General features: G+C 34.5%; 1 protein-coding gene across 1 annotated transcript in view; it reads left to right on the forward strand.

Annotated features, from left to right (window-relative positions):
* Tex15 (testis expressed 15, meiosis and synapsis associated) overlaps positions 1 to 15,968 on the forward strand; it is a 58,124-nt gene that overhangs the window by 3,711 nt on the left and 38,445 nt on the right. The window contains exon 2 of the mRNA XM_020152136.2: positions 6,539 to 6,689. Within this exon, the coding sequence (XP_020007725.2) occupies positions 6,551 to 6,689 (139 nt within the window). The 5' untranslated portion in view covers positions 6,539 to 6,550. The remainder of the gene's footprint in view (positions 1 to 6,538; positions 6,690 to 15,968) is intronic.

Genomic DNA, 15,968 nt, shown 5'->3' on the forward strand with positions numbered 1-15,968 from the left:
ACAAAAAATAAAAATAAAAACAAAAGTCAGAAAAGAAGAAACAAAGGGGTAAATCATTATTATGCAATCATCCCTTGATATCTGTAGGATATTTATTTCAGGACCCCCCTCATATATCAAAATCTGTATATGCTCAAGTCTGTTACATAAAATTGCATGGTTTGGCCAGGCAAGGAGACATATGTCAGTAATCCTAGCACTTGAAAGGCTGAAGCAGGAGGATCATGAGTTCAAAACTACATAGTGAGTTCCAGGCCATCATCGGCTACTTCGTGACAACCTATGAATCAATCAGTTAATCAGATGACATTGTATATAACCTACACACATCCTGCTGTATACTTTAAGTCATCTCTGGATGGTTTGTAATGCCTAATGCAATGTAAATGCTATGTAAATGTTTGTTACACTGTATTGTTTAGGGAATAATGACAGGAAAAAGGTATACAGCCATCTTAGACCTTAAAGACATTTTTGACCTATGATTAGTTGAATCCGCATATCTTGAACCCACTAATATGTAGGCCCAACTATACTGTCCTTTGTTATTCATATAGGATGTGGTTATTTATGAAGACAAGTTGTTAGAAAAAGAGTTTAGTAAGTTTACTGGATAGTCAATACATAAGAAATTGTTCCCCAGAAATTTGATCACTTGTTGAGTGCATTCACTCTGGTTCCATGTTACCTGAATTTTGAGTTCCAGATTCAGCACCTCTACCTATGTGTCTTTAGACACACTATTTAATTTCCTGCCCTTCTGTTTTCTAATTTAAGGATATTTCATAGGGACATTGTGAGAATTAAAGGGATCAAAATATGTTCAAGGTGCCAGTAAAGTGCTGGATACCTAGTAAGTGTTACATACATATTAGCCATTTTATTGTCAGCATCATTTTGAGCGTCGCAGTAGTGAATAAAATGTAACTTTTAAAGATGACATATATAGCATCTAGTACCCGAAAATAAATACCTTTAAAGATTATAAAACTCACAGAAAAATTATAAAACTTTACAGAAAGACATTAATGACAAGAATAAGTGGAGAAATACACTATGTTCACTGATATCATTTATCCCAAAATTGATCACTAGGCTCAGTGAAATTCCAATTAAAACTTAAGCAACTTAAAGTGTGGTGGTACATACCTGTAATCTTTGCACTTCTAAGGGTGAGGCAGAACAATTTTAAGGTCAAGGCCACTTTGCACTACATAGCAAACTTGAGGCCAACCTGGGCTATGTAAAAAGACCCTTTCTCCTAAAATAAAAAAGACCTAACCAAGTCATCTTATTAGACAAGACAATTTGAAGTGTATATTTAATCACAAAGATGCCATAGGAAAATAAGATTTTTTCTTTAGCTTTGCCCAAACTTATATCAAGATTTATTACAGTATGGTGTTGGTGTAGGACACCAGTGAAACAAAGATGAGAACCCAGAGTTCTTGTGTATGTGGAAAGTTGATTTATGTTGGAGATGGCATTATGGATAAATAGAAACAGGTAAGGCTTTTGAAAGAAATTCTAGCACAGTTTAATACTCACATGGAAAAATTGCACCTTATTTCTTACCTTAGATAAAAAAAAAAAGAATTTTAGATTTTAGTCAGAGTAAATTTAAAGGTAGAACGGCTAACTTATACAAGTTTTGGAAGAGAAGATAGTGTTTATTTTCATGAACTTAGAAATATTTCTGAAAGTCGATCAAAAGCCAAAAAAAAAAAAAACCACAAAAGATAAAATATTTATAATTTTGACTACATTGGAATTAAACATTTCTGTTCAAAAATGAGAAGGCAAGTTTAAAAACTGGGGGGAGTTATTTGCAACAAGTATAATCAGCAAAAAAGATAGTATCTCATATAAAGCCTCCTTGCAAATACATAATTAACCTGATAGAAAAGTGGTTTGAAAATTTGCACTGGCATCTTAGAGATATGAATGCACAAATGACCAGTGATTATACTCAGTATATGATCAATCTCACCAAAAATTGGGTAAAAGCAAAGTAACCATAACAGGAAATTTGTACCTATCAAGTTGGCAAAAAGTGCCATCAAGTGTTTGTAGGATGTTCAGTAATTGGCACTCGGCATACATCTGATTTTCACTGCCTCCTTTTTAAGTAAATTCTAGAGGAATATTTTGTAAGTACTCAACTGAAATCATTCAGCTTCCCTGAATATATAACTTAACTATAAAGGCATGTGCGACTTTGGTAACAGTAGATGATAAAAGTTTGAGAAATTTGACCATATGAAAAGTTTTTTTTGTAGGAGAAAGATGCCTTAAACAAAATTTAAAGACATGACTATTGTATGTAAGACAGATAAAATTAATTTCCCTGTATAGAGGCCTTATAAATTATTAACTATAAAAGTCTGTCTTCTGTGTGTAAAAAAAATAATGGAGATAAAGGTAAGAACAAGTGCTTAACAAAAATTAAAATAGCTCAATTTCACTGATAGTGAAGGAAAGGCAAAATAAAACCACAAGGTTTTATTTTTATTTATTTTTAATGGGGATGGGGATGGAACCCAAGGCATCACATATTCTAGGCAAGAACTCTACCACTGAGCTTCACCCTCAGTTCAACAAGGTTCTATTTTTTTTAAATTATGTTTACCATGGTTAAGTTTGATTACATTTTAAAGAGAGTTTTTTCTTATAAGTAAACAGACATTAATTAAAGCAATAATAAAGGCTAGATAGAGGTAGGTGACTTATTAAGAGACTAAGAAAGCAGCACCTAAGAAGTCACTGAAATCAGGATTATGAAGTCATAGAAGTCTGGTGATGACTATATTATTTCTAGAACAGATTGGTTAAAGAATATCAAACATAGGGAGGCCAGGTAAGTTATGAGCCAGATGTGTATTGAAGATTTCTGTTTAGTTAGAGTAACAGAGGTAAAAATCAAAGTGGATCCAGGGAGTGGGAGGTGAGCAAGGTAAAGGCAAACGTGACCCTATTTATTTTGTTTTTTTAAGTGACCAAGTTTGAGCCTGTTTAAATGTTGTTGGGAATAATACAGAGAATCAAACTGGGTTGGGAAGAAGTTCAGAGATGACTGAAGCAATGTAGTGTAGGGGAACGAGCCCTGAAATAGAAATCATGAGACCTAGATTTTGTTTAGTACCTACTCTCATAAGTTTAAGTTGCTTTCATCCACAATAGGGTTAGTAATTTTTGTTTTTTTAAGACAGGGTCTCACTAGGTAGCCAGGACTGGCCTCAAACTTGCTATTTGTAGCTTAGGGTGGCCTGAACTCCTACTTTGTCCTCCCAAGTGCTGGAGTTACAGTCAGGCACTACCATTCCTGGCAGCAGCCTTTTTGTATAAAGGGCTAAGTGGTAAATATTTGAATCTTTGTGAGCCACAAGGTGTGTGCCACAGTTAACTATGCGCTTCTTTTTTTATTTTATTTATTTTTTTGGAGGTACTGGGGTTTAAATACAGGGCCTCACACTTGCTAAGCAGGCAATGTACCACTTGAAGCAGTCTACCAGCCCAGTTTGCTACCTCCTGGTATATAAAATAAAAAGTTGGCCTGAAGTATAGTTCATCTCTGTATTGTACAATGTTTTGTAACACTCAAAATAATACAGCCCAGGCTGGCCTCAAATTCAGTCTTCCTCTTTCAGCCTCCCTAGTGTTAGAAATAGAGGTGTATGCTACTATGCCTGGTTTTATGTTGTAATGTCTTAAAAGATAAATTTTTATTGATTTAATTTAAATGTTCATTTAGTTTATCATCTATAAGACCTGAGTTAGAATTGTTCTTATTAGAAGCATTTATATGTCTCTTGTCATTTAGAGCTCTGCAGAAGAATTCAGAATTCATGTATTTGTTACTGAAGTTCCAAGAAATATTATTCAACAGTAGCTCTTTCCCAAAATTACTAGAAAGATGATTTTTGCCATATTACTATCATTACAATAATTTCTTTGATAATACCTTAAAATATACTTATTAAAGGACATACAAATATACAAATAAGTGGAAAATCAGTCCATTTACTATTTGGGTCCAGGCTTTCTCTTAGGAGGAAATTCCCAAGTCTATAGAACCTAGTTTGATTTTTCCAAAATAGCTTATTCCTGTGTATCTTTTATTTCTTCTCCTCTGCCCTGTTTGCAACCCTAGTACACTATTTAAAGGAAATTGTAGTAGTTATCCTTAGTCACTTGAATATCTGTTAAGGACCCCCAAATCCATTGTGTATTAACTGTTCCTGAAGTTTTTAGAATTTTTTCCCTACTCTCTATTGTTCACTTAGAATAGTCTACTACCCCAAAGTATGGTTGAGCAGGAACCCTTAGGATTCAAACCTCCTGATTTTATTTTGTATATATAAATGTAAACAATACATATATAAATATAAATAATGATTGTAGGACTACTTTATATGTTACATTTTGCAGTAGGTAATATGATACATTTTGTATATGTGATACATTTCGTATATGTATTAGAATGAACAATATAAATGTAATGATTTTAAGCATAAAAATATGAATTTTTTTGCCCTTTAACACAGCTGATCTGATTTGTTTGGGCTGAAGTTAAACTATTATTTCTACTTGAAATGTAATAATTGAAAAAATTGCAGGCTGTAGCTTATTTAATGTAGGCTATTAAATACCAGTATACCCTAAATATTCATCTTTCATCAGTTTTAAAATTAGCTTTAAACCCATGGCCTCACACGTTTGGCAAGCACTCTGTCACTTTAGCCGAACTCCAAGCCCTTTTATTTTTGAGATAGGGTCTCATTATCTTTTCCAAGACTATCCTTGAACTTTCAGTCCTCCTGCCTCCACTTTCCAAGTAGCTGGGATTATGGATATGTTCCACAGTATCTAGCTTTTTATGACAAAATACTTTCCGAAGCACTGAAGGACAAAATCAGTGCATTTCTGAAATCTCTTTTATTAATAAATTGTCCTAGAGGAATATACAACTAGAATTACCCAGCTTCCTTGAATACATAATTTAACTATGCAGGCACTATTGAGCATTATATCAGCAGTTGGCTCTTTAAAAAAAGTATATTTATTTAACTGATGGTACTACACCTTTATGTGCTGTTGCTATAGATCATGACTAATTGTGGGAGGAGGGGGGACTTGTAATTCTTGCTAAATAAATTAGTCTCCCTTCTCCTTATTGAGCTGCCAGGTGAACATGGCAGTCCTGAGAGCTGTCTCTTCAGCTGGCATATTTTAAGGGTATTCCTGTTAGAAGGCAACACCCCAACTAGTGTTTGTTAGTGTAATTCATTTTCGTCTTTTCTTTCTGGAGGTCTCCATCCATTCCCTGTTCTGATTCTCGATTGATTGGAAGATTGCAAAATAACCTTTTACAAAGGGCATGGGAAGGGTGGGAGTTAGAGAGAAAATCCTTTATGAACCTTATGTAGAATCTTTGTGAGTCTTCTGTAGAATTTGTCATCTCTCCATTTGCATTGTGATCTAATGTTCGAACTAAGCAGTTGAAATAGGTATCAGGAAGCTCATGAACCATATTATGAAATGGTATGAAAAATGTCTGCTTGCATATATTTCTCTCTTTGGGAGCTCCACAGCTTTCTTTTAATATCCAGTTTGAATTCTGCCTGAGAGGTTAAGAGTCAGTGTTTGGGGAAGGACATGGTGAGGGTTGGAGAAAAGAAGGGAGGAAAGAGAAGTATCTTTGTTACTACTAGTATAAAACTATATGATGTTGCTGGGTATGGTGGCTCACACCTGCAGTCCTAGTTACTTGGGAGGCAGAAAATGGGAGGATTGCTCATGATTCAAGGCTAACCCAGGCAAAAAGTTCTCGAGACCCCCATCTCAACCAATAAAAAGTTAGGCCTAGTGGCACTCACCTGTCATCCCAGCTACATAGGAAGCATAAATAGGAGGATCGTGGTCCCACGTGACTATTCAAAAATACTTGAAGCAAAAAGGCCTAGTGGTTTGGTTCAAGTAGTAGAATGCCTGCCTAGAAAGCATGGAACCCTGAGCTTAAATCTCAATACCACCAAAAATGTATATGATGTCATCTTCATTTGTAGAATGAATGATTGATTGTTGTTAGCCATCAGATGACTATAGGGATAGTAGGGATAATTGGTTTACAACTTTCACAAGTTTATCCTAAAGCCAGAGATTCTGACATACCATTTTAGTAACAATTATATAGAAAAAATACTTTTAAAGGATAGAGTATTTGGGAAGAATTTTACCACATTTTAAAAAATTGTTACATCTGGGAGTTTTTAAGCTTTTCAGAGAGGCTTTTGGCTACCCAATTAAAATTATATGAATTACAAGGAAAATATATGTAGGAAACTTTAAAATATTTTAATGTATAAAAAATTACTCACTTGTTTTCTATTGTGGCTAACCTAGTAATTTGAGATTGAAACCATTGACAAAAATAAGACTGTCATCATTCAGTTCCATTGAAGAACTTTTAAGTGATTTTACTGCCATGTCTTTTGTATATTTATTGACCTTTTGCTTAATAACTTTGGGTTGATTTTAGGCCACCAACAAAATGGAAATGAAAACGATTGCTAAGCACAAAACATTATGGAAAATGAACTCAACCAGTGAACCTTTATTAATTAGGGGTATAGAAGTCAGTCCTTTGAAGAAATTCACTATCCCAAAGATCAGAAGGACAGCCGAGAAAGGTAAAATTTCTATGGTAGATGGGGTTTTTTTTAAAATAACTATTATTGTACTTTTCTAATTCTTAGTTTATGTTCATCTCCTTTGTTGACTCTGTGAAATTAGGTTAAGTCTTTAATTGCTTAAATACACTTGTACTTCTGGTTCTGCACAAAATGGAATGGACATGTCTCCTATTCCTTTCAGTATGTATACTAAAAGCCCCATGCATTACATGTAAAACAAATGTAAGAACAATTTCAAAGGCGGAGAGAAGACAGACAAGACAAGCTAAGGAATATGGAACTCGGGGAATGGCATAGCAGTTTTAATTTCCTGAGTTCTCTGTTCCTTCTGTATGTCAGACTAGTTGCCTACAACCTGAATGCCTACTGGCACAGACAATACACAGATGACACAAGTGTTGTGATTATTTGACAAGGCTTTTAAAGCAGCCATCATAAATCTGTTTGAACAAGCAGCTACAACCTTGAAACAAATGAAAAATAGAAAATCTCATCAAAGAAATTAAATACATAATAAATAACCAAGTAGAAGATTTAAAACTGAAAAATACAATAATTGAAATAAAAAATCAGGCAGAAACTGCAGGGAGAAATAGATGAATCCATTACTGTACTTGGAAACTTCCACATCTCTTCATCAGAAATGTATATATCCAGTAGACAGCAAATCAATAACGGCATGATTGAACTGAACACCACCATCAGTCAGCTCGATGTGATGTACATCTGTAAAGTACTTCATCCAAGAGTAGTGTAATCCACATTCTTAAGTTCACATGAAACTCACCAAGATACACCACACTGGGGCTATAAAGCACACTCATACAATGCCTGTTCTTAGACCATAATGGAATTAAACTTGAAATGGGTAACATATAGCTAGAAAACCCCAAAATACTTGGAAATTAATCACCATACTTCTAAATAACACATAGGTCAAAGAAGAACTGTTAGGAGAAAGTTAAAAAATACCTTGAACTAAATGAAATGGAAAATACAAGAAGATGTGAGGATATAGTAAAAGCAGTAATGCGAGGGAAATTTATAGCATTCAATATATTAGGTATATTAGAAAAGAAAGATCTAAAATCAATGATAAAAGTTTCCACCTTAGGAAACTAGAAGTTAAATTGAATTCGAAGTGAACAAGCAGGAGAAAATAAATAAAAATTAGAGTAGAAGACCTATAAGTTAAATGTATGTATAAATACATATATAATCAAATATATGATTTGATTCCATTAGTAGGTTACTCTGAGAGGACTACAGAAGGATGGAGAGGGAAATAAAATGTTGGAGAATGCAAAATATTGAAATCATCCATTTTATAGATGAATATGATACAGTGTAATGCACTGTAAGCTATTGAATATTAGGGGAGCAGTTTGGTAGAAAAAGAGTAAGTAGTGGGTTAATTTGATTAAAGCACAATATATACAGGCCTGAAGTGCCTGTATATTGGACTATCAATATACACGTTTAAAAAAAAAAGGATAGGATGGTAAAACAGGTATTTTCTAGGGGTAGGTACCAGTGTTGGGGGGCAGGCGTAAGGAAAGGGTGAATGTGGGTGAATATGGTGGGTATATTTTGTATTTCATAAAAAAATGAAACCTGTTGAAATTATTCTAAGAAGGGAAGGAAGAAGAGGAAGAATGATGGAGGGTATAAATCTAACTAAGATGTATTATAAGTACATATGTAAGTATCACAGTGAATCTCCCTGCACAGCTACTATATGCTAATAAAAAATGAGAGCAGAAATCACTAAAATTGAAATAGGAAGTTAATAGGAAAAGGTCAACAAAACGAGAATCAAGTTCTTTGAAAAGATAATAGCATTGATAAGCCTCTAACTAGAATAAGTAAGAAAAAGAGGACACAAATTACTAATATTAGAAATGAAAAGAAGAGACGTCATTATAGATCTTGTGAACATTAAAAGCTTAAAAAATACTATTAGTAACTAACTCAAATTTTTATATCCTAACATGAAATGCACCAATTCCTTAAATATATAGTGTGCCAAAACACAGGAAGAAATAGGCATTCTGGCCAGATATAGTAGTTTAAGCTTGTGATCCTAGCTACTCAGGAGATAGAGATTGGGAAGATTGCCATTCAAGGCCAACCTGTTTAAGGGATCTCATCTCAATGAGTGGCTGTGTGCACTGGCACACACCTGTCATCCCAGCTGTGTAGGGAAGCATAGATATGAGGATTATGATCAAGATATGATCAGCTTGGGCATAAAGTAAGACCCTATCTCAAAAATAAACCAAAGGAAAAAGGACTGGCAGTGTGGCTCAAGTGGTAGAGCACCTCCCTAGCAAGTGCAAGGCCCTGAGTTTGACTCCTAGTACAGCTAGAAAAAAAATAGGCAATCCAAATAAGTCTATATCTAATAAAGAAATCAGTCAATAATTAATACTCTTTCACAGCAGAAAGCACCAGGCCCAGATGGATTCACTGGTGAAAGCTCCCAAACATTTAAAAATAAGTTTTATCAATTCTCTGTAATGTCTTTAGGAAGACAAAAGTATAAGGAATACTTCCTAACTAATTCTATAAAGCCAGGTTCATGCCAATACCAAAACAAGGGAAAAACACTACAAGAAAACAAAACTATACACTAATACCTATCATGAAAATAAAATGCACTAAACCCTCAAAAATATTACATATCAAATTCAGCAATACATAAAAATAATTTTACCTGGAATTTATCCCAGGTATGTAAGTAAAGCTGGTAACAGCATTTGAAAATCCGTTAATCTAAGGTACAAAAAGCTACAAATGAAGAATCATATGTTCATAACAATAGTGGAAAAAAGAATATTTGCCAAAATCCAACACTCAAGTCATAAAACTCTCAGTGAACTAGAAATAGAATGACATTTCCTCAACTTGTTAAGACAGGGGGAACATCAATCTGAGAGCCAAAGTGTGAAATCCAAAATGCTCCAAAATCCAAAACTCTCAGTACTGTCATCATACTCAAACAATTTAGGATTTGAGAGCATTTCAGATGTTCGGATAGGGATGCTCACGTCATAATGTCTATGTAAATATTCCAAAATCTGAAAAAAGCCAGAAATCTGAAACACTTCTGGTCTCATTTAGGGGATAATCAGCCTGTATCTACCAAAAGCTTGCGGCTAACAGTGAAAAACATGAAGCCTTCATGCTAAAATCAAAGCACATGTGCCCCTTTCACTACTGCTTTTCATCATAACACTAGAAGTCAAGGAAATGAAAGGTATACAGATTGGGAGGAAAGAAATAAAACTTCTTATTCAAATATGACATGATTATGTAGCAAGTACAAAAGAATTGAGTCCAGAGCCATGGTGCCATATGCCTTTAATCCCGGCTACTCAGGAGACTAAGGAGGATCTCAGTTTGAGACTGGCCCAGGCAAAGTTACCAAGAAATCCTATCTGATAAACTAAAAGTGAAAGAACTGAGGCTGTGGCTCAAGTGGTAGAGCATTTGCCTTCCAAATAATCCCTAGTACTACAAAAGAAAAGAAAATCAACCCCCAAAAAAAACCTCTTGGTGCTGCTCAAGCTCTTGGCAATAAGTAGAATTTGAAATTAAAAACACAGTACCCTTTCTATTAGCACCAAAAAGTGAAATACCTAGATTTAAGTCTAATAAAAATGTGTACAAGATTTATGAGAACAAACTACAAAATTCTGATGAAAGAAATCGAAGAAAAATCCAATGAAGAGATACCAGGTTCATGGATAGGAAAACTCAATATTGTCAAAATGGCAGTTTTTCCCAACATGATTTATAGATTCATTACAATATCAATTATAATAAAGCAAGTCATTTTGTGGATATTAACAAACTAATCCAAACATTTACATGAAGAGACAAAAAGACTCACATAGCTAACTCAGTACTGAAAGAGAACAAACTCAGAAGACTGACACTACCTGACTTCAAGACATAAACTTTAAAGCTATAGTAACAATGTGGTGTTGACCAAAGAATAGACAATGTAACAGAATACAGATACCAGAAATAAACCCATATAAATACAGACTGGTCTTTAACAAAGGAGCAGTGGCAATACACTGGAGCGAAGATAGTCTTTCCAATAAATGGTGCTGGACATTGACATGCAAAAACTGAATCTCGCCACAGACCTTATGGCCTTCCAAGAATCAACTCAAAATGTATCACAGATGTAAGTGAATCATGAAATCTTTTACTACATGTAAAACACCAAAGTATAAGACTCATATTAGCTAACTTAGTAGAAAATCTAGATGACAACTGGTTTGGCAGTAACTTACTAGTTGCAAAAGCATGATCCATGAAAGAAAAAATTGATCAGTTGGGGGAGGTGGAAGGGAGGAAGCAGGGGGGAGAAATGACCCAAACAATGTATGCACATGTGATTGAATAAAAAAATTAAATTTTTTCTTTTCTGTTCTACTAGTGGAATGCAAATTAGAACAACATACAACTAACGCCTATTAGAAGGCCAAAATCCAGAAAGTCAAAGACACCAAATATTGGCAAGGGTGTGGAGCAACAGAAACACTAATCCACTGCTAGTGGAGATAGAAAATAGTACTGCTATTTTGGTGGTTTGTTACAATAGGAAACATACTCTAAACATGCTTTAGTAATTATTATTCTTGGTATTTACCCACATTAACTGAAAACTTACTCTTACACAAAAATCTGCACATAGATGTTTATACCAGCTTTAGTCATCATTACCAAAACTTGGACGCAACTAAGATGCCCTTTCACAAATGTTTCACAAATGAGTAGATAAATAAAATGATATATTCAGACAATGGGATATTATTTAGTGCTGAAAATTATTTAAGGCTGGGGGCATAACTCAAGTGGTGCAGCTCTTGCCTAGCAAGAGTTAGACTCTGGGTTCACTCCCTAGTACCACAAGGGAAAAAAAACTGTCACACCATGGAAGGAAATGGAGAAACTTCAAATGCTTTTACTAAGTTAAAGGAACCAATATGAAAAGACTGCAGGCTATGTGATTCCAAATGTCCGAGATGCTGAAAAAGGCAAAATAATGGAAACAGTAAAATGATGAGTAGTTGTGACTTGGGGCAGGGAGCAGAGGGATAACTAGATGGAGTGTGGAAGAATTTTCAGGGCAGTGAAACTATTCTGTATGATGTTGTCACACTTGGTATGATAAAATACTTGTAATTATACACTTGTCAAAAACCGTAAAAGATACAATACCAAGAGTGAATCCTGATGTAAACTGTGGTGTCTTAGAAATAAATTTTGTGTCAGTGGAGTTCATCAGTTTTAACAAATACAATTCTGTTGGAGGATAGTGGTAATGGGGGAGTTATTCATATATGAGGGCATGAGGTATATGGAATCTGTAATTTTCAAGTGACCTTGAAACTGCTTTAAAAAACATCTGTGAGAGAATTAAAAACACAGTGGTTGGATTCAGAAGAATAGAGAAGACAGTGAAAAGAATCATTGAACTTGGTTGTAAAACAATAAAAATTATCCAGCTTGAACAACACAGGAAACAGGAAAAATGAACATACACTAGGTACTTGTGGAACAATAACAAAAAGGTCTATAACATCTTTGTCATCATAGTACCACAAGGAAATCAGAAAATTTGCAGGGTTGAAAAAATATTTTGCCAGAAATTCCCCAAATTTGGCAGAAATCAAAAATGTACACAGTCAAGAAGCTGAACAAACATTGCACATGATAAATCCAAAGAAATCCATGCCAACACACCACATAATCAAACTCCTAATTGTGGATAGATTAAAAACCTGGAGAGCAACTAGAACAAACCAAAACATTTTGTATAGAGGAAAAGTTATTTGAATGACAGATTTTTTTCATTTGAAACCCTTACAGTCCAAGGAAATGGTATGAAGTTTTCAAATGCAGGAAGAGATCTGTAAACCCATGGTTCTATACCCAGTGAAAATCTCAGGAGTGGAGGTGAAATAGACATTATCCAATGAAATAAAATTTAAGAGCCCCAGCACCGAAACAGACACACACATACACTCACAAAGAGGTGATTCTCTCCACACTTGGAAAGCAGACAGCACATTTCTAAACCTAATGGAATTTCAAAAGAAAGAAATACGTGACCTGAATAAAAATGAAAATGAACATCAGAATTTGAGAGATACTTGAAGTGATGTTAACAAGGAAATTTGTGATACTAAATGCTTATATTAGAAAAGAGAAAAGAGTTTCAGTTCTGTGATTTAATAGCCTATCTTAAAAAAAAAAAGATTAGTAAGACAAGCCCCAAAGTAGTAGATGAAAGTTGTCTAACCTCTAGCAGGGCTGACAAACGGAAAAATGTACATCACAATTACTATCAAGAGTGAACCATGTTACTACTACTAACCTACAGATGGTGAAAGGATTTTGAGACTACCATGAATAAATTTACATACATAAACTTGACAACTTAGATGAAATGACCAGCTTTTCAAAAAGTACAAACTACCAAAACTCTCACATTACTAAAAAGATCATTTAAGTAGCCTTATAACTTAAGGACATTTAACCCCTTAAATTTCCTGTTGCTCCTGGTCCAAATGGCTGGCCTTGAATTCTCCTGCCTCATTCTCACAAGTAGCTGGAACTATAGGCATACATCACCATGCCTGACCTTTCTTTTACCACTTACTCAACATATTGGGAATTTTACTCAACACAAAAAGTCAAGAAAAGAATTAACAGGCATGTATTAGAAAGGAAGAAGTAAAATAGTCCCTATTTAAAGAGACCATGATAATCTACCTAGAAAAATTCCAAGGAATCCAAGGAAATAGAGGGAAACCTAGAACTACTACATTCAGTAAGATCACTGAATGCGGAATCTAAATGGAAAAAAATTAGGTATTAAAGAACATACAGAAATACAAATGAAAAAGTTCCATTTACGGTAGGTAACAAAAAACATTTTTTACATTTAAAAGAATTTTTATGCTTTAAACTATAAAAGTATAAAATTAAAATCTAAATAAGCAGAGAAGGTGGGGTATTGTGTTTGTGGATTAAAAGACTTAATTAAGACATCACTTCTCCACAGATTTATCTGTAGCTTTATTATAGGCATCAGAATCCCTACAAGGTGTTTTATAATGCTTATTCTGACATAGAAGGCAAACTAGAATTGCTACACCAATTCTGAAATAGGAAAGAGTATATGGAATTTACCATTATAAGCATCCTTGTAAAACTAATCAAAACACTTGATTTTGACAGAGGGATAGACATAGATCAGTGGAACAGAACAGATTCCAGTTAGAGACCCACACAAATCTGCTGAATTGATTATCTTTCCATTGAATTTCAACAGAAGTACATTCAGTTGGGGAAAGAGACTTTGTTTTTATCAAATGTTGTTAGAGAAGTTGGGCATCCATAGACCTATAAAATGAATCTAACTCACATAAAAATAATTGAAACCAAGTGTGGTGGTGGATGCCCATAATTCCAGCACTTAGGAAGCTGAGGCAAGAGGATTGGTGGCGGGCTACAGAGTGGTATCCTGTAGCAAAAAACTCAATGTGACTCCAAGGTTTAAATGTGAAATTATAAAACTTAGAATAATACATAGGAGCAGAGCTTCACGACCTTGGCCTAGATAAGGAGTTCTTAGACTCCAGAAACATAACTCATAAAAGGGGAAAAACCACTAAATTGGTTTTGTCAAAATGAGAACTTTTTGCTCCTTGAGAGACTTTGTTAGGAAGGTGAAAATACAAGCTAAGAATGGTCATAGCAACTTTATTTGTAATGACCCCAAATTGACAACTACCCAATACATTTTGCAAATCATGTATCCAAGCACTCATAGCTAGAAAGCACTTTGAAAAAATCAAGAGAAACAGAATATACAATTAGGAAATAGAAAAAGACATGAACAGATTGGCCAATGAGAATGTACAGATGGCAAATAGGCAAGTGAAGTTACTCAGTATCATAGCTGTTAGGGAAATGCACATGAAAAGCACAATGCGATATATCTACACACCTATAAGAACTAAAAAAGAAAATAATACATTGCTGGTGAGAAAGGATTTTTGATTTGTTTTTTATTGGGATGGGCTTGGTATGTGTCCCAGGCTGGCCTAGAACTCTTGATCCTCCTGCCTCTGTGTTGGGATTACAGGTGTGTACCACCACACCCAGCCCACTGGTGAGAGAATGTGGAGAAACTCGATCACTCATATATTGCCAGTGGGACTGTTAAGATAGCACAGCTACTCTGGAAAGTTTGGAAGTTTCTTTAAAAGCTAAATATGTACCTACCATATGACCCAGAAATTACAGATTTGGGAATTTATACTTGGGAAGTGAAAAACTGAGTGCACACAAAACCTGTAAATGAATGGTCATAGCAACTTTATTTGTAATGACCCCAAATTGACTGCTGCCCAAATTTCCAGCGTATTAATGGTTAAACAAACCATGGCACATTTATACAATGGAATATTACTGAACAATAAAAAGAAATGACATACAACAAGTTGGTTGGATCTTAGTGGCAATGTGCTCACTGAAGAAACAAGCTTCCATAGCCTACATACTACTATTTATATAGCATTCTTGAATGGACAGAAGTTGGGAGGTGAAAAACAATATTTCTGGGACTTAGAGAAAGGATGGTATTAGTATGAGTATATATAAAGGAGTGGCGTGAAGGAGATCTTGGTGGTGGTGGAACAGTTCTGTATCTTATAGTAGTTACAGTAGTCTACACATGATAAAATTGCATAGAAACATATACACACAAATGAGTGCATGTGAAACTGGCAAAATCCTAAGGTCTGTGGAATTTAACAATGTCCTTTTCCTTGTTTTTTATACTGTATCGTAGTCACATGAGACATGTCCATTGGGAGAAACTGAATTAGTGGACACGAGTTAACACTTTTTACAACTCCCTGTGAATCTGTATTCATCTCAAACTAAGAGATGAAAACACATCTACAAACGAATATGTTATACAACTATCAAAATGTATAACATAAGTTATGAATCAGTTATTACAGATACTAAAATGAAAATTAATTTTGTCAATAATAGGATTAATAATGGGAAGGTGGTGAGTTTGTGAAAATCAGCTGATTGTAATATTTTATATTGGTATTGCCATTGTTTTAACTCATTCTGTTAGTTGGCATTAATAATCAAATACACATAAAAATTAAATAGAAAGAAAAGTTGTTAAGTAGGTCCATATAGAGAGAAATTGCTTTACACCTTCTTTAT

This window comes from Castor canadensis, chromosome 14, assembly GCF_047511655.1.
Source record: "Castor canadensis chromosome 14, mCasCan1.hap1v2, whole genome shotgun sequence".
Taxonomy (NCBI): Eukaryota; Metazoa; Chordata; class Mammalia; order Rodentia; family Castoridae; genus Castor; species Castor canadensis.